At 38.2% G+C, this 24,767-nt stretch overlaps 1 protein-coding gene across 3 annotated transcripts; it reads right to left on the bottom strand.

Annotated features, from left to right (window-relative positions):
- Positions 1–1,846: 1,846 nt before the first annotated feature.
- Positions 1,847–23,689, bottom strand: lpin1a (lipin 1a). 3 transcript variants are annotated; one of them, XM_042507921.1, is made up of 23 exons: positions 23,512–23,689; positions 20,160–20,360; positions 19,489–19,584; positions 15,194–15,290; positions 14,873–15,098; positions 12,908–12,982; positions 12,583–12,675; positions 12,252–12,366; positions 11,364–11,592; positions 10,707–10,859; positions 10,508–10,601; positions 9,912–10,111; positions 9,636–9,729; positions 8,967–9,036; positions 7,140–7,232; positions 6,513–6,577; positions 6,255–6,393; positions 5,657–5,805; positions 5,421–5,507; positions 4,581–4,733; positions 4,134–4,248; positions 3,847–3,950; positions 1,848–3,741 (listed from the first exon to the last, which is right to left on the bottom strand). In XM_042507921.1, the coding sequence occupies exons 2-23, from the start codon at positions 20,349–20,351 to the stop codon at positions 3,570–3,572; spliced, it is 2,811 nt and encodes a 936-aa protein (XP_042363855.1). In that variant the 5' UTR covers positions 20,352–20,360; positions 23,512–23,689; the 3' UTR covers positions 1,848–3,569. The 3 variants fall into 3 exon arrangements, with proteins under 3 accessions (XP_042364016.1, XP_042363855.1, XP_042363936.1); XM_042508002.1 differs by having other exon boundaries at positions 12,252–12,363; XM_042508082.1 differs by lacking the exon at positions 12,583–12,675 and having other exon boundaries at positions 1,847–3,741.
- Between the last annotated feature and the right edge of the window lie 1,078 nt (positions 23,690–24,767).

Raw genomic sequence — 24,767 nt, 5'->3', positions numbered from 1 at the left:
TCACGCGCTGCGTTATCACGCTGCTCCAAAGCACTACCACAGTGTGAACATGCACTATTGCAAGCACAAGTTCTGCATTTAAACTTGTACATAATACAATGACAAATGCACTAGCAAGAAAGAGTCAAAGGTATCCAAAGTAAAAATACTCCCTATGAAGAGGGGAATTGAAAACAAGAGGCAGAACTCAAAATAGCTATCATCTTTGAATTTATTTAAAAATGTGCTCATTGTACAGATTTACTCAAACTACATTGATAACACTAGCTTGCACTGCACACTAATCGGTAGGCTGCTTTTTAGTGCCCTGAACATAATCTTTACATGGGACAGTAAACTGGATCAACATCCATGTCAACACAGACACAGACTGCATAACTGGTCAAGATTTTAATAGATCTTTCACAGAAAGAATCAGGTGATAATCATCAAAGAGACGATTTACTTTAAAATTTGGGAAGAGCATTATGTTCATTTAAAAGAAAAATCAACTTCAGTACTTCATCTTACAACTACGAGATCTTTATGCTATAATTACAAGACTAAAAGGCAGAAGGTATTAAACTGAGTAATCTCACATGGATCAGAGCGTGCTTTTGGCTTAAATAAGTACAATTTAACATGTCTGTCTGCATGTTTGATATATGCAATGTATACTTTTCTACAAAGATCAGGAAACAAAATAGTGATCATTACATCCACGTAAATGTGCACCTGCGTTACAACAGCATGCATCCTCAGAGTCTTTTCCTCTTACAAAAACTATGTGAATCCCCAAAAGCATATGAACTTCAACAGTTCTAGATTATAGGTTCATTCCTTCTTAGTTTTCTTTTTCTATCACAGTATGGCATCAGACATAGTATCTATCCTATGCACAGAGTATATAGCAGTATAACACACACAATCAACCACATGATCAATCATTATTCTGACATTTTGATTTCACTTTTTTCAATATAGGACACATTATTATCAGAAGACGACCTTTGTGAAATTCTAACTGAAATCTGGCAGATTATTATATTTTTTTAGATGCTAAAAAATCTAGAGGATGGTAGCAACATCAGTGTTTTTCTTTTGGAAGCTGTCAGATATTCAACTATGGAGCCACTGAAGTCAAGCAAGTTGATGTATTTTTTTATAATTTGAACCTCTGCACAAAAAAAAAAAAAAAAAAAAATCACCTTTTGGTACTTTTGGGGCTCCAGGCAAAACTGTTTTAGCTATAACCATGAACAAGGGATGTTTTATGGTACTCTTATGTGGAGTAGGAGTTTGCACCTCATCTAAAAAGCCATTTTGATGCCCATGAGGCTCCAAAAAATGACACAATTAAGAGCTGACATTACATTAAGAAAGAGACAAGTAATCCATCTATTGGCTTTCCTAAAACACTGCATGATGATCTCTTACTTTAGTGATTACATGCTGAAACAGCCACCTCTTAATGCAATGGTCTTGAGAGATTCACAGTAAAGCATACAATGGCTACAAGTGCATTTAAATAAGCACAAGTAACAAAGTATTTTAGACAATATCAGTTCTCAAGAGATTAGCAGAGCTTTTTCCTTTTTAAAGCTCACTTCATATGGTCACAAAATTTACCGTTAATAATTATTTACAGTGGTTTCACCCATTATAAGTTAGAAAAAAATAAACAGACAGGCTTTCATCTTGCATTAATGCAACACAGTAGATCTTATCTGATCAATGGATGAAAACAAACATTTCATAACAAAAGAAAAAATATATACAAATGAAATTAAAACAAAAAGTAGATGTATTAGTGAAGAGAAACATGCACAAGATTTATATATATTGAGTAAAATTCTCCACTACAGGACAGATTAGTGCTGTATATAACAGTATACTTATCTGTGCAGTAACAACTTTACAAAACTAAAAATATATGACCTTAGTCCTGTTGCATTGCATTGATGAGCATTAGTCATTATAATAACACACTGTACACTCTGAGTGATTTATAAACTACATTCTAGCATATCACTGGTGTTAACTTATATAAAAACAGAAAGAACACAGACTGAAGTTGTTTGCATTGTCCTGCATGTATCTTGAGTTTTGTCACTGAACACAAATCTTTCACAGTTGCACGGTCTAGAGACCACATACATTTAGTTGGACCTGCAAAGGAGTTTGGCACAGAAAGTTGACTAGATAAACTATCTGTGCTATTTTTGCATGTTCTGGATGCTTTTACAGTAATAAAATGTAATGTAAGGTGATGTGATGTAACGAAATGTGGCATTTATGGAGCAAAGTGCCTTATCTACTGCTGTGGAAGCCAGAGAAGATTAGTGCTGCCACATATGTGGACTAGGTAAAACCCCAAACAAGATTATGGTTCTCTTCTTACTATTTGGTAATATAGAACATATGACTGGTAAAAAAAAAAGGCAGCATTCTTTTGTAATAAAACAAAAAACAAAACCATAAAATGAATGATGCAGGCTGAATTGAAGGCTGTATTTATGGTCCTAAACTGTGGAACTCACTGTCTTGCAATATAAGAATGGCAGCTCTCTTGTATTTTTAAAAGCAAATTAAAGACTTTTTTTTTTAAAATCAGGCTTTTTAATATGGAGTAACATCACAATCTTAATTTTAACCTTTAATGGTTGGGTTTCACCATATTGTATCCCTGCATTTTACTTGTAATTTATTATCCTATTCTATAGACATTTAATTATCTTTTTTGTTTGTATGTTTGTTTTGATTAGGGCCTTTTTGTGTTTTTATATATTGTTTTATTGTTTTATTGTTATTTTCTAGTCTTGCAAAACTTTATGTATAGTTCTTAATTTTAATTTTGCTATGTAAGCCACTTTGGGCTGCATGTTTGTATAAATGGTGCTATATAAATAAAGTTGAGTTAGCTTGAGTCATAAGAAGTATCTGTTTTACCTTTGCTATCCACCAGTGTAAATGAAGAGTGGTGATGGAGGAGAGGGTGGTACCCAGTCAAAGGAATCTCTGAAGGAGCTGAAAATCTTGCAGTGAAGGATGATATACTCATATACTGCAATGCTGTGCATTATCTATGGAATGCCTTTACAAGTTTTACTTATGTGAGTGCGTTTGTGTGTGTGTCAGTGCAGTTGCAAATGTGTGATATGTGCGTTTGACCCTGTGTTGAGCACTCATCAGGGATTTTATGCTCTTTAAAACATTCATGTTTTTTTTTCCTTTTGTTTTTTACCCTGCAGTCTTATATGTAATGACCCTATAGGTCTGCTGTTCTTACTGTTTAATTATGGCAAGGCGGTTAGTTTATGTGGAATATTATTGAAAACACATTCACTTACATTGAATCAGTAGTTGCAGTTACTAAAGTAACATCTGTGAGCCTTGGAGGAGCCACAGAGCTTCATTCATCAAGTGCAGTTCTCGGATCAATTTTTGATTCTAAAATTATCAACATATTCACTCTGAATTTGGGCTGCCAGCTTCACGATGAATCTCAATCACCACAACGTCTAGCCTGACTGAAATGTGGAGAAAAGCTGGAATGCAATATCCTCAATGCCGAATTTAATAGGGTTTCCTCAACTTGTCTCAAGTGGCTGTGGCTCTTCTTCTTCCTGGTTGGTGCCATCAGGAAGTTGTTTGCTCCAGTAACTGCACTGGCCAAAGGTGTCAGAGCAGGGGAAGTCTGCTCCTTCCTCTCGAGCTTGGACCGGGAAGACATGGTCGACCATATCGCACAGGCGCCCATAACTGAAAAAGAGACAAACAGACGTTTGCAGACAGAAGTCACGCAGTCAAACACACATGTATGGAGTCAGATCAGATAAATGACAAGTGAAACAAAACATATCTTACGAGGAGATGTTGGTTTTGGCATGCTCTTGTACCAGCTCCCCCTTGGGATTGACGGTGAAAATTCTGTTCAGAGGAACACCCACCTCCTTATAGGAATACACATCCTGAAATCACACATTCACATACCCTCAACATCACCATCAAGGGCAAGAACACTACAGCACAGCAGGACTGAATATAAATTATTACTATCAACACAGAAACAACTACATTTTCTGTATGAAGTATAACAGTGTGGTCCTGTTGTTACAGAGAGTGTACATGCTTGTTCTGAGCAGAAATCTCACCGTAGCTCTGTTGCCAAAAGCAGCGTAGAAAGGTTCAGTGTTCGGGTAGAAAAGGTGCTTTATGTCTGTGAGACACTCAATCTTAAACTTCTCTGGTTTCTTTTCAATCACCTCCCTACACAACATAGTATGATGTCAAAAACATTGTTCACAACAGCTCGGAAAATAAAAAGTGATATACTGGCTAATGGATACAAAAGAAATGAAAATAGACATGAAATAAAAGCATGACCCCTGCAAACCCCTAAAATTGTAGACATATCAATGATTGATGGGTGCCTGTCAGCCTTTTGCTATAACAGCATAAACAAATTAGTCATTACTGTGTATCTGCTCCTGATAAAAATTAAATATCATATGAAAGTAACTATTTTTCACTGTTTAATAATTTCAGTTTTGTTTTCGTGGCTTTAAAGGCCATATGAATTCTCATTACATGTGTCTGACCTGTGCAATGCAGAAAAAAGACTGCTGGGGCTAAGCAGCACGGGGCCCATTGGCAGCATGGTTCCCCTCTCATTGACCCAGTGCAGGTAGCCTCGCGTCATATCTGCCATGCCAATGGCCCTCGCTGAGCAATACATGAATTTATATCCATTCCTGAGAGAGAGAGAGAAATATACGGAGAGAACTTGCACTTAGCTGTGTACTCTAATTTGAATAAGGAATCAACAGAACGATGACAAGCCATTACATATTTGAGTTAAAGGCCCCTTATTTTCAGGTTCATGCTGGTATTTGGGGTCACTGCAAAAACATGTTTAAATGCTTTATTGTTCAAAAACACATTATTTTTCTCATACTGTCTGCCTGAATATACCTGTATTCACTCTCTATCTGCAACACTTTAGTGTTTGTCTCTTTAAGCCCTTCCTCTACAAAAACCCAGGCTGCGCTGATTGGTCAGTGTTTACAGTAGCATTTTTCACTGAAGCCGGAAAATGATTTTAACAGCGCTGCTGATGAATTTTCTTCCTTTATACAGTAAAGTTGTAACATCTCAACTTCACAGAAGTCCTGACAACTCATTTAAAGTCACATTTTCTGATTACGGACTGGGTGCATTTGTCTGTGGATTAAGCGTTTTGATACCTTCACAGTATTTATATAGAATCTCTATGTGCTTTATATTAAAGAGGAAATTGAAATTTGACTTTTTACAATATGGGACCTTTAAAAGAAAAAATAGTAAACTAAACAAATAAATCTTATATTTGTAATATGTGAGCAAATGTAGCCCTTGGCTTTACATCTGCACCATGTACACTTTGTGCCGGTAGCACTCACTGGCTGACTTTGTGGTAGAGTCGTGCGATACCCTGGTGGGTCCAGTCTTTACCCAGTGTGGGAAGGATGTGACCCAGGGTGTCTGACCTACAGCACAGAGCATAAAAAAAACATCACACAATCAATACAGATACAACAACTGGTAAAAAGTTGAAACTGAACTGCTAAAGGCTGGTTTGTAAATATCACCTATTAGCTAAAAGCAGTGAGAGTGGGACGATCTTGCTCTCTGTTACCTGGTGATGGTTCCATCTATATCGGAGATGACTATCTTGTCATCCCAGCTCCAAAGATAGATTGTGCCATGGCAGCGACAGGTGCCCTGATACTGAGTGGTCACGCTGAACACCACTTCATTAGGACCCTCCATCAGCTGCAGGCTAGCCTGTAAACAGATGAAAGAGGGAAGCACAGACACACAGCTTGAAAGGAGGGTTAAAAAGCTTTTTTTTCAGCCTGAGGCTACTCCAGGTATGGAAAACATGCAACAACACGACAATGCATGGTGTATTCTTCTAAACAAATGTAAGAATAACACCATTCATTCAAAGATATGCAAATGTATCCAACTATCTTTCATTCCAGTGTACAGAGATAGAGAGTGTAGTCTATAGAGCCACACATTTCCATTCTTGTGGACAATTTCCAGATTGAGAAAGAAGTTAGTTTAACAGAAAACATTATATGCATTTTTGTTATGGAAGTATGTAATTTTCCCACTTTCTTACATTATCATAGTGTGCAATACATTACAAGTCCCTACAGAGCTTCAAAGATGCCATAAACTAACTTGTGCGCATGTTTTTATCCCAATTTAGATCAATAAATACACACCAGTTGCTCTGAGGTAAGCCGAAGAGTCTTCTTGTAATAGACACTGCCAGAGCTCATGAGGAGCTCTGACTGGCAGGATCCTGTTGCCTGATTGGGCGATCTGTGGTCCTCATCACTAGACGATGACTCATCTTTCATCCTGAATTTTAAAGACAATAAATGTGGTGAAACTAGGAAAAAAATAGTGTGTTTGGGAGAGAAATGTAGTGATTAAAAGCTTATAAAAAAAGAAGCAGGCAAAAACTTGTCTGAAGTCACCTGTTCACTGGGGACATAGTGAGTGAGCTCTCTCCACTGTCACCTCCTGCATCTGTCACTGATTCCTGAAGGGCACAAAGGTCAAAGGTCAAAAATGGCTTAATCGACTGAAACATTCTTATGTGTTGATCTAAGGAACAAATATGGCTCCCAGCTTTTGCCTAATATTCTTCCCCCAACTCCGACACTCTTTACCATGTTGATAATGAAGGCTAAGGACAACATAAGCTTCTTTTAAATTCTTACAAAACTTTACTGCAAAAACTGCCTAGTTACATCTACTCTCAGGTTGCATTAAATTCACCTAAAATTGTCATGTTTCAGGACATCTTGGCATTAGCTGTACCTCATGTTTACACATAACATGGCTTCAATACGATGCTACATGCATACAGGTGGAATGAGCTCGTTCTAAGTTACACTCTCCTATTCCATTTGAACATTGTAAAAGGTTTATGTTTGTCTATGTTTAAACTGTATGTTTGTACCTAAGACTCTCATGAAAAAAGAGATTAAGATCTCAAAAAGCCTACCTGTTTTATTCAAAGATTTTTTTTAAGAAAAGAAAAAAAGGACATTTTTTATCCTAAAAAATCTCACCAGTAATGTGTGTATCTCTGTACTTACTGATTTAGAGTCGCTGTTCCGACTCCTCCATGAGAACCACCAGCGTCCTCCTTTCTTTGGCATCTTCTCCTTCATAATGTTCTCCACTGAGGCCTGGAGACAACCATGCACATACAACTCAAAACCGACTGAAAATGTAACTCAAAACTGACTGAAAAAAATAAAATCAGAGTGAAGCAGAGAACATGAGTAAACCCATAATAACTGAACAGAAAGTACAAAAAAGTAAAAGTAATAAACAGCACATTTCAACCACACTAAACTCCAATGAAATCACAAAAATAAAGGCAGTTACAGGTGGAAATCCGATGGCACAAAAGACAAATTAATAAAACCTGAACAGAACAGACTTCTAAAGATTGTGACTGGATAGCAGTGGGAGTAAAATGCAAGATACATCACAATGAGATAAAGAGAGACATGCAAGACAGAAAACAACAAGAACAACAAAAAGAAAAAAACAGACAAAGACATGCCCTGACATACATCCAAGCAAAGCAAAAAAACATCCTACAGGTTGGGAAGGGCTGGAGCCAAACAGACCAGGGAGGCAGTATGAGAAGAGGCCAAAAGCAGAAAACACATAACTCAAACACCAACACTTAGTACACACAAACATCAATGGATGGTGGGAGAAAGAAAATGTGTAAATAAAAGGGAAAAAATAAGGAGGGGGATAAAGACATGACATTATTAAAGTGTTAGGGAAACAGATTAAAATACATATTTCACTGTGGAATAAAACAAACAGTGCTGATGTGACGTCTGGGTGTGTTTATATGCAGCCAATTCAAAGAAACCGGCATATCAGAGTATCCAAAACAGTGCTGTCAGATATGTCCTTAATGTAAAAAGTCAAATATCATGTGCAGTTTACATTAACCAAAATGGTTTCATATTGTTTATTATGAGAAACAAATGTAAACAGACATTCTCTGGTAGCATTTGGATACATTTTCATGAAAAAAGGGGACACTGGTAAATGACAAAACTGTAGTGACACATCAGATTAGGGAGAATTAATTGCAAAATGCTGGGAGTGCACAAAAGAGAGTGATGCCAGGGTTGCAGTGCAGTAAAAGACACCAACACATAATATATTCAAATAACTTAAAAGTACAATATTGTTGTTTTGAATGTTTTCCACTCAGTCTTTGCTTTATAACTTTTTTCCTCAGTTACTACATGTTTTCAGGTTATGTGGGCCACCACAATAAATAATAAATAAAACTATAGAGAACATAAAAATAAAATAAGAACACTAGTGTGGCATACAATAGCATGTAACTACATATGATGACCACTAGTTGCATGGAACTATTTACATCTACTCAAATACTATACTTAAGTATATTTTTGAGGAATTTGTACTCTACCTGAGTATTTCTATTTCATGCTACAGTACTCTATACTTCTACTTAATTATATTTCAGAAAGAAATATTGTACATTTTACTCTGTTGCATCCATTTGACAGTTTTTGCAGAATCAAATTTTAAGTTACAAATATTATGCATTTTGTAGATTAAACTAACCATGAACATGCTGCTTACACAATATGCATCAGTAACAATAATAATAATGATAATAATAATACCATGTAAGAAAATATATAATAAAATATATAATAATGTAAAACTGAGAGCTGTTGCATAATTAGTACTAATTATTATAATTAGATACTTTAACTACCTTTTGGTATTAATAATGGGTACTTTAACTTAAATACCTACTCCTCCTCTAACACCATGAGTTGATAACATAACAAAATACAGTCAACTGAAAACCAATGAGAGTATATATTTGTCTATCACTGTGGTGTTCTTACCTGCGGCAGTGGTTTCTGGTACACCTGCATGGCCAACATGACAGGAGCTGCTGTGCTCCAGTTGTAGTACCTACAACAGACAACAGAGGGAGCTATGAGCACTTGTAGTTCAGTTCTCTTTTGGAGAGGGCTGTCTATTTTGGATGTAGTGAGCATAGGACTGGATAAAATAAGACTTGGATTATTCTGCATGAGTTACATTAGAGTTTGTACACAGATATTTTGATATAGTTTTATAGATAAATTTAACATAGGGTGAGTACATGACAGACAAATTGATCACTTGGGTGGTAAAGTAGTAAGACAGCAAAAAAAAGCGCATTTCCCAAAATGTCATACTATTCTTCTGAAATGTCTGTTTGTTAATGCAGCATGGTGCCACCAATGTTATTGATTTTGTTTTGTGATTTCGAAAAGATATATTGTATTTTACTTTAAATGGTATTATATTATGAAATGACTGCCAGAGCTATAAATAAACTATTTATATAAGTTATGGTCCTGGAGAAGGTCTGCCAGGATTTCTAATACACACTAATGCAAAGACAGACTTTAGTCTAAAAATGTTATGACTACTAATAAAACAACAACTGGTGGCTGTTTCAGTTTCTGCACTTAGTCTAAATGTGTGCCACGCTTTGGTACTTAGTATAAGATCGCAGTACATACTTGTTTCCTATCTTTACCACCAGGTTAGGGTCATCGATTATAGAGGGGTTTTCAGAGAACTGCTGGTAGGAAATTGCCCTCTCCTGGAACTGCTCTGTAGCATGAAACACACACACACACACACACACACACACACACACACACACACAGAGACACAGACACAGACACACAGGGCAAGAACACACGCAAATCAGCATGGATGTGTTTTAAACAGAAAAAAGGAAATCCACTGTCCTTTTATCTTTTGTCCTTCTGTCATCACCTTCCATATCCTACCTCTTGTGATCTCCCTGTTGTCAGTGAGTCCACCGCACAAAGAGATGGCCACATGAGGCAGGTCCCCCACGTGGTCAGACAAACTGTCCACACCGCTGTCCATACCACTGCTGCTCACAGACTGCGGGGACTGATTAGCACTCCGCGCTCCCATCATCAACATATCGGAGTCAGCTTTCATTGAGCTACTGCCTCCATCACTGAGAGTGAAACACACACACTCTAACACACATGCTTCTCTGAAACATGAAATAAATTAAATAAACTCTTGCCTTAAGTGTTCTAGAGTACTGAAAGAACAGCAGCTAATCTTAAAAGTCAGCAATATTCAAAGCAGCCAACTACGGCCACCACAATTATTTAACTGTAATAGCTGTAATTACTGAAAGTATTTACAATACAGCAGTGATCATTTTTTAAATAGTCAAAAAGTAACTTCTGAATAACAGGACACTAATAAACATCTCTGAGGGTGAATTACGCCACATGAAAGCCCAGTAGGCATATGTATTTGGTTTGGAGTACGTTTTCCACTCATATAAAGATATATAAAGTACACAAACATTTTCAGTACATGTATATGTTCATTACTGAACCTTTTAGGAAAGTAGAGAGCAGCTACTTCAGGCTCAAGCTCTGTGATGTCATCCAGGTATACGCCATCAGCACCAAGGTGTTGGCTCCTCTTCTCTAATGAGACACAATATCACACATTGTTAGTAGCATGAAGATGACACAAACAGACATTTTGAGCTCAAGATCCTTTGTTTTTTTTTTGTGATAGAGCGGTGATACCTTTCTTCTTAGATGGTGAATCAGTTCTCCTGACAGGACTTCCTCTATTTCCACCTTCGTCAATGTGATCAAGGAGAATCCTGGGAGATGCTGAGCAGGCTGTTAAACCCTCCATCTCTTCACATGCTGGCCCAACACTTTCTACCTCTCTCCCTTCAGAGAAAAAACACACAGCACACAATCAACTGATACATTAAAAAAAAACAATCGTAAAATATAAAATGACATGAAAGAAAAAAACATTACATAAGCTTTCGGGTCACTAGGATCTTCTCATACATGAGGGTTACTTTATTATCCAAATTTACATTAGGATTTTGCAATTTTACAATCACTTCATTTACCACTCAAATCAGGCTGCTGATTTATGATTCATCCATGAAAAAGTTAAGTCACATTTGATTTATGCAGAGAGGGCAAGTTTGTAAAATATGAACTTAAAACAACAAAAACACCACTAGAGGTCACTGAAATGCTGCAAATCTGTCAGAGGTGCAAGCATTTCACAGAAAGCTTTCAGCTTGATGTGATGAAGTGAGTTATAGTAAAATTTACAGAATTAATTATCATTTTACACTGTGATGTCATTCTAGCTACTTAAAAGAATACTTTGCACATCAAAAGCAATTTTGTCTTCCATGTAACTGCCATGCTCACCTGCAGCCCTGTCCCCAGTCTTTGTGGTTAGTTCGACCCTGGCTCCATTTTTGCTTTCTTCAGTGTCCTTGTCCCCACTGTGAGCAGCGGTCTCCCCTAGCTGGGGAGCATAGACAGTGAGGGAGGGGGGTTCAGAGTCATTGATGGCTCTGAAGTGAGTGCTGGCAGACACCGGGACGGAGACTGCTGGGACAGGGTCCTGCTTCTGGTGGGAGGTCAGGAAGGACGGCTATGACAGAGAGAGGGATTAAAGTTATTTCACAATCTTTTTTTTGTAGGTGTGCTCAGAAATGTTTATACTGTTTCTATGCCTATTCACTCTCTTTAGTTCAGAAGACTGGCATCACTAACACATACAAAATGTATCTAAAATACACATTTTATAATAAATAAGCGGCTGGAGCCAGCTGTCTGTTAGCTTAACATGGGGAGAAAAAAGGGAAATGGGGAAAACAGCTTGCAGATTTAGCTTACCTACCAGCAAATCCTTAGCTCATGAATAAACACACTACTTCTCCTTTGTTTAATCCACAGAAATACAAAGGCGGGAAATTGACAATTTTATTTATGGTTGGTTAGGTGCCTGGCTATTTCTTGGTCAGGCATAACTTTCTGTATCTTTTGGTTGCCTGGCAACTGCTACTTACATCAATAAAGTTTAACAATAAACTGCAGAGGTGCTTTTAGGCAGATTTTGTTACAGTTGGGCAGATTCAGGCTTGTGGTTTCCAGTCTTCGTGCTGTGCTAAGCTAACAGGCTGCTGGTGTAAGCTGCATATTCAACATACAGACTAATAATTAAAAAAATGTCAAGGTCAAAGTGCTGAAGTACTTTCTGCAGTGTGTGTGTGTGTGTGTGTGTGTGTGTGTGAGTGTGTGGGAGAATACCTGGGCAGCCTGTGGCAGCTCTCCCCAAGTCCACAACATCTCAGGATTGTCTTTGTTCTGATTGGACAGCTCTGAGTCACTCTTTGGCGTTGATGACCGTGAATCATCCAGACTGCTGGGAAAGTGAAAAACACTTGATTTGGATCAGTTTATACGCCACAATTAAACAGATAATAAACTTCAAAATACTAAAATGAATCACAAATCCTAATGTATAATATATAATTTTAATAACTCCCAAATATTGCATAGACTTCCTGCAAACAGTGAGATTTTCCTTCCTTGGTTCTTAATTTCTAGCATTCAGAGAGAGTAAAACTGAGGGTGATACCTAACAGCAGAGGGGAAGTGAGAAGTCTGCTGAGGACAAGAGATGGACAGACCACAGGGTGTAGAGAGAGACAGAGTCTCCTTAATCACATGGCTACAGGAAGGACAAAAACAGAAAAAGAAGATGAGGAGAGGGAAAGATAGCGTGAGAGACAGTGAATCATGATTATTATCAGAAAACGTATTAAAAATGCTTAATATGAACAGATAAAAAAAGAACTGAACAGAAGAGTTTACGAGACATTTAACAAAACGCGGGTACGTTAATCATAAAGTGTTTGTCTGTGTGTGTGTGTGTGTGTGTGTGTCTGGTGTAAAATTAATACCTCTGTAAACGGGGCCAATCAGTGCTGGGGTGTGTGTGCATGTTGGCTGTCGACCCCTGATCACCGTACACAGCTCTGAACACAAACACACACATGCAGGGAGACATCAGTCATATGTACAATATTTCACAACCTGTGCACATGCCACACTGTATAAAGTCCAAATTAAGACAAACAAGTCATTTGTTTATGTTCATAAAAATGTCCTGACATGCTCTGAAACCCCAATCACAATCTGTTCATGTCATCCTCACTTTGAGAAAAATACTTGTGCAGCCTGTTTGTCAGTAACCACATGTCACAAACCAGCCTAAAATATTCATATAAAGTACAGTATGAAGAATGACGCACATTCTTTCATGTCTTTAAGAGTTCTCCCGCCCTAACAAGTGGCTGACTTTCTTAGAAAACAGCCATCATTTCAAAGAGACAGAGAACACTGTGGCAACAGGATGAATTCGTGGAGTGCATCCCACAATCAAAGCCGGTTTACAGCACAGGCACATAAACACAAACATGTACAGACATGCAGACTAACCCATTGATTCTTATCTCCCATACATTTCCCTACCCTTTTAATCAGAGTCACTGAAATTATTTTACTGAATTGAGACCAAATAAAAAAGGTCTAAAGGCTCTGAAAACCTTTTTTTTTGTTAAATTAAACTTTATGTGTAATGGTTTGGTTTCCTACATAAACACATTTTTCTGCCAAGGGAAGGACAATCTTGGTCATTTTACATAGTAAATATTTGATATATATTTATCTTTTTCTCTATATCTTTTTTTCTCCCTGTGCTCATCTTGCTCCTTTGAGGACTGATGGCAGTTAATGGGTTATTTGCTCACTGTCACACTACACCCTCGTGGTTACAATAAAGCAGGTTGGCTGCGTCATTCAGCCCTGACACAACAAGCTGTCGGTTAGCTGTCGGTCAATGTTGGGCCATCAGTGAGCATTTTTCGCCCTAGTCTCTGCAGTGTGTTCTTTTTTTTCAGGTCATTCAGCATATTTAAATTGTGTTGGAGACCATATAGCCGGGAATAAATCCCTCTGATTGGCAGTTCAGCTCAACGCAGTAGAGAGCTCTTTCGTAAAAACGTTTCCTGGTGGTTTGAGTTGTTCACTGCCGCATGATTAATATGCTTTGTTCTTTCAACATTTTATTATGATGCTAACTGGCAACTGGTGTCATGATGGTCTTCTGGTTTCCCTGTTTGAAGTGCACAGATGGTGGGCTGACATTTTATTTAAGTACAATCATTCCTTCAATCGTTACTACTTGATTGACTAAAGCACAATTTCAAACAAGACTAATAGTCTACAGCCATGCAAACGGATCTGTGAGGCTTCCTACTTGGGGCTAAATGCGAATGTGAGCATGCTAGCATTACTAGTCATTACAAGTCATCCTAAGGACATGAATGTTTATGCAAAATGCCATGGCATCCATCCAATAGCTGTTGAGATATTTCTGTCTTGTTACCCTCCAAAGAGCCACACTGCTATACATGGACAAATTCCAATTCGAGCATTAACGGAATGTCCTCAGTCTTTTTTTGTATTGCCCTTTTTCAAGCCACTGGAACAACAACTCACACTCATTCATGTATGACAGCCAAAAAACTCATACACAAGTCACTCTGCTTAACAAAATTAAGAGTTGCAATTGGCAGTGGCTCATCTGCTCCAGAAACATCATTGTGAGTGACTGCTGAGGAAGGTTGTTTACCACATTATGAAACAGATTGACATTTAACCCCAACACAGCCCTCTCTCTCTTTCTCTCTCACTCAAAAAAAATAACATGGAGGGGAGTCCTTTTCAAACTTCTTTAACCGTCTGGACCTACTGCAAATACAACGTATACTAAGATATTTTTCAGTTTTCTATCAATACCAAAAGACTAAGATGTTCAAACTTAAACACCCAAACAAACACTTCATGTACACACACATACACACCTGCTGCTGTCACCCTCTCTCTCCTCATCTGAGCTCAAGTCAATAGAAAACATGTCTTCATCCTCTGAGAACTCCTCTCCGCTCTCCTCTCTCCTCCCTCCTCCTCCTCCGCCGCCTGCCTCTGGCCGTGCCTTCCTCCTCCTCTTCCTCCTCTTCTTGATCATCCCACCATCACTTTGCTGTGGTCCCAGGCTCTGAACAGGAAGTGAGCTGCAGGGGAGGGTGTCTGTGTGATGTGAGAGAATGTGAGAAAACTGTTTCAAGAAGCATGCACACAAATTATTATTATTATTATTATTATTTTTGATCAACAGGTCCCACCATGATGACGGGAGCTGCCCCTGCCAAGCTGCGACTCCATTAACTCCGCCCCTGTTGACATGATGGGTGACGTCGCCAGGTAAGATGGGACAATTTCCTGTCAGCATAGAAACATGACGTGATCATAAGGTCATTGATATAAACAAAAATCATGAATAACTTCTTACTCAAATTAAAATCAACAGCAATGCATGTAAAATGATTTGTCAAGTGGGATCATAAGGGAAAATAAGGGATCATAAGATAACGAAGGGTAAGAAATAGAGAATCTGCAGCTATGCTTCATTTGACGCACCGACGTCAGAGAACTAGTGGCGATAAAGGCCAGCTGTTGTGTTCCAAGTGGCAACCTCAAGGGCTGAAAAATTAAGCCAATGTGGACATGCAAAACTGCAGTTCCTCAAATGGCCACTTGAGGCTGTCTCCAAAACAGAGTAAATCCTTGCAGACCCCGCATGTTAAAATTCCCAATGTTACAGCAAAAATAAACATGTTTACAGCTTGATACGAAAAAATGTTTTGGTCTTTATAGTCAACTTAAAACCTTATGACAACTGTAAGAGGGAGGTTTTTTTATATTAAATAACATCCATATACATTTTATTGAAGCCCAAAGTTTATGAGGCTTCAAAACAGCAGTCCACAAACCAATAAGTGACGTCACGGTAACTCGGTCCATTATTTATACATCTATGGTTGTGTTGCCTCACATCATCTATGACTTGGCCAAAGAGTTACACATGAACCAGCTAGTTAGCCAGTTAGCACATTAACAACACAACCTGCAATCATAAGAACAAAATATATTGACCATGCACCTGCAAGCAGCAACACAAACAGTAATATATAGCGTTCTTGCAGTTTGCACTGCAGGCAATAACAAACCTTTTCTGCTAAAGAGCGCAATGGCTAGAAAAACAGTCTTAGGCCCTTTGAGCACACCAAGTCATAGGTGAGTGAGACACAGACAAGAGTCAGACTTCGTTGTCACTAGTTCTTTGATGTTGGTTTGGTGTGTCTGGGCCTTAAGGCAGCTAAGCTAAATACTGGCATGGTAACATGCTCACAATGACAATGCTAACATATGTTCAGCAGACACAGTGGTTTAAATAGTGTTGCTGATTAACAAAAAATATTTTTATTTTCCGCATGTGAGTCTACATAATCTGGTGGGAATTTGAGTTTAAACTCAGATTAGTAAAATCACAGAGATTTGCTCATCGGAGTCTCACTACAGGGACTTTGCCAGAAAGAGACATAGCGAGACTGAGAGGGACAGATAAAGAGATGATGCAAAGAGTGTAGACTGACACATGCCTCGCAGTGCACGTGTCCTAATGCAGTCCAACACAGCCCAATTCATTTTGATCAGAGAGAAAAAGAGACTGTGCTCAGGATGAGCCAGGTCACAGCTTATCTGCTCAGAGCTCTAACCTTGCTGGAAGCATCCACCAGAGAGCTCTTACAATTCATTTTAATGTTTCCTTATCAGTCCATTCACTGACCCATAAACATAAGAGATGTGTTCTTTTCAGTAAATTCGATTCGTTTTTTTGCAAAAAAAACTGAATCTACCTGAATCAAAGAAAAATGTGATGCATGAATTCTGTTCTGTTCCGAAGGACTGTCTTTTGAGAAAATTTCACCTTGTTTACAAATGAGCAATACAGCATTCGTTTACTGCAAAAACTAGATGACATGGCGTAACAATTAAATTTATCAGAAAGATTACATAATAGCACAGAATTTAAATCACTAAATTGGTCACACTGAAATAAAAGTTGATTATACATGGGCTACATAATAAATAGATTAGGTAAACATGAAAACAATTAAACCCTTCTGTTTTCCTCTTTCAAAGCATTTAAATGTAACCACAACAAGTGGGTTTTATTACCACAGGTATACCAGCATTCCTGATGTCCTAGCCTGAAAATGAATTTCTGCAGAAACACTGGTTAATGTTTTACGTGTGGGATCTGTTTGCCATCATACAAGCCCAAACAAATTCAACTTTACCCCCTGAGGAAAAAAAAGGAGAGAGTAGAGGGGCAGTTGGATAGAGAAGATCTGGTTCGATGCCAAATAGTTCTTTTGAAAAAATGTTGTTGATCTCTTTCCATTCAAAGTAGTGAGGTGTTATATTGGAGTTAAAAAGACTGATGGAAGATAAACCTGTGTTCATACTTTGCATTTTGATCTCTGCTTTAATACTGTACAGTAAAATGTTGCAAGAGCCTTGTTTATCCTTCTCTTCTTTCACTATCTGTACCTCCATCTGACTGTCTCGTATTTCTTCCCGTCCGTCTGGACAGCACACAGATCAGTGACAGCCAGTTTCTGACTGCAGTCTGTGTGCAACCGACTGTAAGGAAGGTGAATCTGGCAGAGCTATAAATAGACCTCTGGTGGTTTTCCACTCTGCGGAGGAAAAGTTATGTCAAGAAGAGGACTTGACACAAAGCCCAAACGGTGGGACGGTCATGGAGAGAATTTGCAAAGAATTTCTCAGTTTTTGTTAAAATTTTAAAAAGCATCTAAAATACTTTCCCAGTCATTAAGGGCTGAGGCAATACAATACTCTTGTAGAGCCCAACCTCAATGACACTTGCAGCACTTGTTGGAGAAAGGATCCAAATCTTTGACAGGGACAGTAAGTAATGAAAGTAGAATTAGACCAATGTAATCCCTCAGATAAGGAATTAGATCCCAGATTATCACATATTCTTCTTAATTCCTAACTGGAAATCGTAGCCAGCTCTCATCGTGCTGACCACTTGTGCATGTTTCCTTCAGTGCTCCCTCCAATGTCCCTGACCCTCCAACATCCCATGATTCCTAGCATGTCACTTTACAGAAACAGTTGTCAAAGCAAAAGGAAATGTTTCCTGGTCATAGTGTTTTCTGCTCTATTTGAATTTGTGCTGCACACACTTTTACATGATCTATTATGGATGCACAGAAAGCTGTTAAACTTGGTCTTTAGTATTGTTTTAATCAGGTTGTTGTGTAATTAGAATAACTTTGACTTCAGCACGTAGTGCAAGTGGCCAAAGGCTATGGTGGTATGGTATAAGTGCCTCATGGTCCTGTAAGGGCAAACATTTTTAGTTTGTGAATCCCTGTTGATGACCCAACCCTGAACTCCAGCATTAATACCAGCACATGCCCATGAATGCAATAGGAGAAGAGGTCTGCAATATAAAAAAACAAACAAAAAACAAAACCTGCAGTGGCTGCTGAGTTACTGTTGACAATACACAGGAAAACATGACAAGAAGTAGCTCAGCAGTTGTGTTATAGAGAAAAATATTTACGTTTTTCAAAATTGCATGCTAAAATGTGAAAAACTGTCCACTGTGTGCGTGTTTGAACCTGACTGACCAGTATCTGTTTATGCTCTCTGTCTGTCCTGATGGTTTATTTGCAGGAAAATAAGAAAGTCATGCTGGCCATCCGGATGCCACAGAAGATCCTGTTCCTTCCTGCTGTTCATCTTTCAACTGATATGCTCAAAGTCTTTGTCTGCTGGTGTACAAACAGAATTTCAAGTCAGCTGATTGTTTTCCAAAATTTTCAAAATAGCTTGATGTCACTATTCACGTGTCTGGTAAGGTCATCCATCTCTATGCCAGGATCTGTTTTCCCAGACATAATGTCATCTAAATTTACGTATTCTGATTTTGTTTTTGTTTAATTCCTTATTCCTTAATTTCTTTGTTATTTCCTTTCCTCTCTTGCTTTCTCTTCCAAATCATTCCTTTCCTGATCCTTTATTGTTTGCCTTTCTTACTGCACTGCATTACATAAAATTGAATACAGTCGATGCTCTAAACCTAAACCTGCATGCATTGAAGCCTTCAACTTCTTCAACTTCCATTAGGCCATTCTGTTTGGATTTTTGGAGCCAAACGTTACACAGGCACAGTATAACGATGATAGCTCAGTGACTATTAAAAGATCGTGAGGACTCCACCAGCAGCTGCCTAACAGAACTCAATCTCATGTTGCATCTCAGACTACTAGAGAGGAGGGGCACATTTCTCCTTCTCATGGGCTTGTCTGAATAGAAAATTATACATCTAAATTTGAAAATTAAAATAACAACAACATGTCACCGCAGATTCATCAGTAAGTGGTGAAATCAGAACAACCACAATGCAAGAGTGTCCAAGTCAAGCACTGGCTGTACCTCAGTACATCCTGTCCGACCTTTATGTCAGTAAGTTATGCACCGTCCTATATTTGTGGGTGTTAACTGGCTCAAAGTAATGACTCTGTCAAACGTTACTCACCATTGTGTTCTCAGTCTCTTTGACAAAGAAGGCCTCTCCATTCTCTCCCAGCTTCATGTGCAAACTCACCGGCTCGCCATTAATCTCTATGTCCACCTGCAGCACAGAATAAAAGTCCTGGCATCAATAAAAAGTGACGGTTCATTTTCTAAGTAAATATCCACCTCGTCTAACAGATGATGTTTAATGTAACTTGCCCACAAAGATGTAGAAATGCACACATACACAGTGTTGGGGTTGCTGTACTGTAATTCCTTATAAATGTACTGTAATGCAGTATTGTTTTGTATTGATAATGAGTAAAAACAATATGGTCTCTGGCCTGCTGAAATATGTTCCTACATTAAACATAAAATATCATCAGAATTTTGTCACAGTGTGTGAATTTGACATGAATTGTAAGAACAATTTTGAATGCCAGGCTTTTATTTGTATAAAGGTACTTTTTACTGACAAAAAAGGCCGAGATACTTCTTCCAATACTGATTAAAACTCGTCTCATCACTTCTTATGAATGTTTTTGCCTTTGCTTTGATTCTTCTGTCAGAATACAAGTGTGAGGAACAGTCTCTGAACTCTCAAATTACCTGAACATAAAACTACACTGCACATGAAAAAGAGAAAGAAAGATTGTGAAAGCGTGAGGGGCAGGCAGCACCCTATAATCTCACCACTTTCTCACGGGACCGCAGCACGCCCATCTTGCCGAAGCGGACGTGGAAGGGGGAGCACTGTAGAGAGCCATCTGGCTGACGCACCACGATGACATCTATACATCCAGACAGTGTTGCAGGGTTGAGTCCCCTGTACAGCTCCTTGACCTGCACAAACACCTGGCCCGCCAACTGACCCACATAGTTCATGGTCTGTAACTGGAGATGGACAGAGAAGAAAAAAAGCAGAGAGAGAGTTTTTGCTGATTATTTTCCTACAAAGATGGCTCCACCTTTTTTTTGTCCATTAAATTATGTTTGGTTTATATTTAAAGCCTTTAACATTTACACGGCATCACATTCTGGCAGGAATGGCTAACAGGGACCAAATTCTTGACTGATGAGATGATTTGCGTAACCATGAGGCCTCTCTGCCACATTAAAATACATTATTGATCCACTGAGTCCAATTACTGCCCACACACGCCAGCCAATCCCTGCTGCAGCTATAAACAATGACAGTATTCTTGTGGCCTTGCTGGGTGTGGGGTATGTTTATGGTTGTAGCTGGTTGTTGGTATGTGGGTGCAGGGATGTGAAAATATTTAGATTTAAAAAAAACAAACAAAAAACATAATAAATATTTAAAAAGCCTGTTTTTCTCTGTGATGCAAATGCAGTTAATCAAAGGCGAGAACATGAATGCCAAACATGACCCTGGAGAGAGACACAGACAGGGAAATGCTTTCACTTGGCAGTTAAATGGGTTGTTGTTGATTCAGAGGGCAGAGAGAGACAGAATAGTGAGAAAATATATTCAGGAGAAATCAGCATTATTATTTATACTTATTATTAGATAAATACATTTTTTATGCTTTCATACAAATACTTAAACATAGAAAATTCAGAGTATTTACAGTTTTCATGTTGGGCAACATCTAACACGAGCTAATGGTCCACTAATGGTCCTGTGGGAGCCACTGCAGGTATGACATCACTGAAGGTAGGTGGTAAACAGATTTTATAGAGCACACTGCAAAATGTCTAAAGCCACTTTTCATTTGTTGTGCAATGCAACAAAATCATTAATGTGCATGATTACAAGAGGTGTGGCCATGCTTGGCCACATACTATGTCAGCATTAGTCTCAACTTACTGATCTTTGTGCAAAATGTCAAATGAAGTTTGATGTTTCTGTGTCTCCATCTGTAATTTTCAACCCTCTAAAGATTTACATATTGCAATTTGTTCTTTGTTGACCACTGCATAGTTTTTGCATGACACTGTCTTTGGTATCCTTTTTTACCAGCTGGCACCTAGTAGCATAATGTTAGTTTATCATGGTTCTCACCTGCAATTTGACTGAATGCTGTTGGATCGGTTTAAACAAAGTGGATCTGGAGAATTAAATGCACTGGGAATTAATAACGACAGCACTGGCTGATAAAGTAAATGACGGGAAAGGAATTAAATTGTGGCACACTTTTAGATAACACACTTATGAATCTTTGGGCTTGGGGGGAAGGCCTCAAGTATTTTTTATTCAGAGGGTTCAAGTTCAAATAAAGTCACATGTCACTGGTGTTAAAGTCCAAGTCTTCTTTAATTTTGTCTAATCTTTGTCATCAAATTTGTGACTCAAGTCTGCAAGCAAACACCATGCCATTCTTGTGTCTTTAAATTCAAACAAGGGCAGAAGCACTGCCAATGTCACACATCAGAATTACTTTCTCATTGTAACAATGAAGTATTGTATACACACACACACACACACACATAAAATACTGCATGTGACATCACTGTTTTATCTGTGTTGTAAAGTGTCCCACCTGCCACCTGCTTATGCTGACTCAGACACTTGCATCCTCTATCTCTCTGTCTCCCCACACACACATTATTACAGTGTGCCGAGGAAACAGATGGCTCAATATTCTGGCAGACCATGTGAGAACATTCTAATGACGTGGATAATTTAACACCCATCAATTACTGCAGAACGGGGCCCTTCTACTCTAATGACCCAGCATTATTCTGTTGTCCATCTGACCTGACTGAGACACTCAACATAGACTTGCTCTGACCAGCCTGCTACACACACATCGCAACGCAACACATTTAATGAGCAAAAAGCTTCATCGTGTCAAGGTTGAGCCAAATCCCACAAAATTAAATGTAGGTGTTTTGTTATCAAAATGTCACAAAAAATTAACAGACATAGAAACATATTTTGTCACGTGAGTGATATCTTGCCTGGCAGATAGTTTTACTTTTAAGTAGAAAGTAGCTCTAGTTAAACTCTTTACAATGACATCTGTGGATTATTCACAGAAACCAATACAGTTTCTGGAAAAATAATAATCTGTTTGAGATCCAGACTTTAATCTCTTAGTGTGACTTATTGCTTAAAAACTGGGAGTTTGATAGTTTGACAATGATTGCATAATTATTTGACCCCTTCAACTTTATTTCCTTTGTCTCACCAACACACACACATCCACATTCACACACACACACACGCACAATGCACACACATCCATTTCTAGACATGCCATAGACCTGATTTCATTGTCAACATAGACCACGTGCAAACAGATGGGACCATTCTGACACACACACACACACACACACACCCAAAGCCTTGCCCACTTTTCCAGGAAATTTCTGTTTAACAGCCAATCACAATGCTTCTCTTTTCTCCAATTCCGTATTCTTTTATGAAAGAATCAACACAACTGTAAAAAAAAACAAAAAAAAAAAAACACCACGGAGGCATCTTTAAACCTATTAAAAAGTAAAAGAAATAAGTCAATATGAACTCACTACAGCACAGACCACCACATAGAAACAGAGAGATAGACAGAGGAGAGGATTTACAGATTATGATGTGCAGGATTATCCAATTACATCAATTTACTGTGAATGCAGCAGCAGTCTGATACTATGGGATCACTGACTGGTACAACTACAAAGCTACAAGGACACACAGAGATGATTAATATATTATTGATGGCGATAATGATTTTTTTAAATTAACAACAAATGGCCTAAAAATAGAAAACACAAACAGCAGGAAATGCATTTTTTTTTAACAAGAAAACGTCTGTGTTGACGCTAAATACAAAACGATTTCAACATGACTTCCATAATGTGTGATAGTGTCATGTGTGGCCTATAAGGAGACATGTAAACATCTGCACACGGGGTGAGGCTCTGCAGCCTGCACCGATCATTCAGACACACATTATGATACGCAAAAACAACGCGAAAGCACACATTCAAGCATCTAAATGAGAACATACCTTTGTTTAAAATATGATGTTTAATATTTCTGTGACGGAAGGTTACTGTACAGCCCAGCAATCCTACTTACATTATTTATTGATGGCGCTCTTCGCTCCGGAATCTTTCCGCCATCCAAATGTTCCTCTAAATGGTCCTGTGCGGTGTTAGTCCCTTACATGACAGTCTTCAGGTCAAACATCTTCTCTATCGCTCTCCTGACATCTGATATTGCCTTCTTTGCTCGAGACTGCTTCGGTATTTAAACCGCAGTTAAAATATTCCTCCCACCGCCACAGGACTACATATACACAGCGATCCGATTGGCTGAGCCGGCGCTGACGTCACATAATGTTGTGAAAATGTTCCTCTCAAAATGAGTTGTATTTATGATTAGGCTATTTCACTGTGGTTTTACGCTATTTCTGGAGCCTAGCGTATTTACTACTCATATTGCTTTTTTATTGCATTAACTTATGTTAGGCTACTATTGTTGAATACATTTTATAAATGATACAGGTTGTGATTAGGCTAAAGTCATTCATTCTGAATACTACTACTACTACTACTTATAATAATTATGATAATAATAATAATAAAAAACTTTATTTGTATAGCACCTTTAATACAAGAAATTCAGCCCAACCTGCTTTACAACAAAGAAATTACATGCACCAAGTGCTTCACATGAAAATACATAGAAGACATAAAGATAAGATCAGAATAGAATATGTGGAATGCATCTTCACATGGATAAAACCCACATGATAATACTATTAAAAGTAATATAAAAATAAGGATAAAAATAGAATGCACACAGAATGCATAAGATGGAAAATAAAACCCATTGAGATAATATTGACACAAAATAAAGCTAAAAATAGAGTGTATCAAATGCATAAAATTAAGGAAAATAGAACATTTTAAAGAGGCGCAGCAGTGCATAAGTGTAAGATAATTTGTAAGCAATGGCCTGTATAATAAGGTTGCCATGTTGTGGCTATGTCTATCCTCACACAGCATGACACCAAATTTCTCAATTAAAGGGAAACACCACCAAAATTAAGAATTCCATTACATTATTTCAACAGCAGAGGAAAGTTCAGTCAACATGTGTGCACATGAGCTGCTCTCTCTCAAAGCCAGACAGCACAAAAGTAAGTCTCGCACTTGTGGTGTCGTAGGGTATAAAGTCGGGAGCTGCTCCATCGACAATGGGAGCCTGATTTTGTGAGCCCATACTTTTTTTTTTCTTTTACATACCCAGACGAGCTTTATTTTAATGTTATGTTCTCACTTGTGAAACAGAAAATGTGCCCATATACTCAGAACATTCCCCTGGGTGCC

Source organism: Plectropomus leopardus, chromosome 1 (genome assembly GCF_008729295.1).
Source record: "Plectropomus leopardus isolate mb chromosome 1, YSFRI_Pleo_2.0, whole genome shotgun sequence".
Classification (NCBI taxonomy): domain Eukaryota; kingdom Metazoa; phylum Chordata; class Actinopteri; order Perciformes; family Serranidae; genus Plectropomus; species Plectropomus leopardus.
The sequence above is the reverse complement of the archived record's forward strand: the minus strand, read 5'-3'. Positions and strand labels throughout refer to the sequence as shown.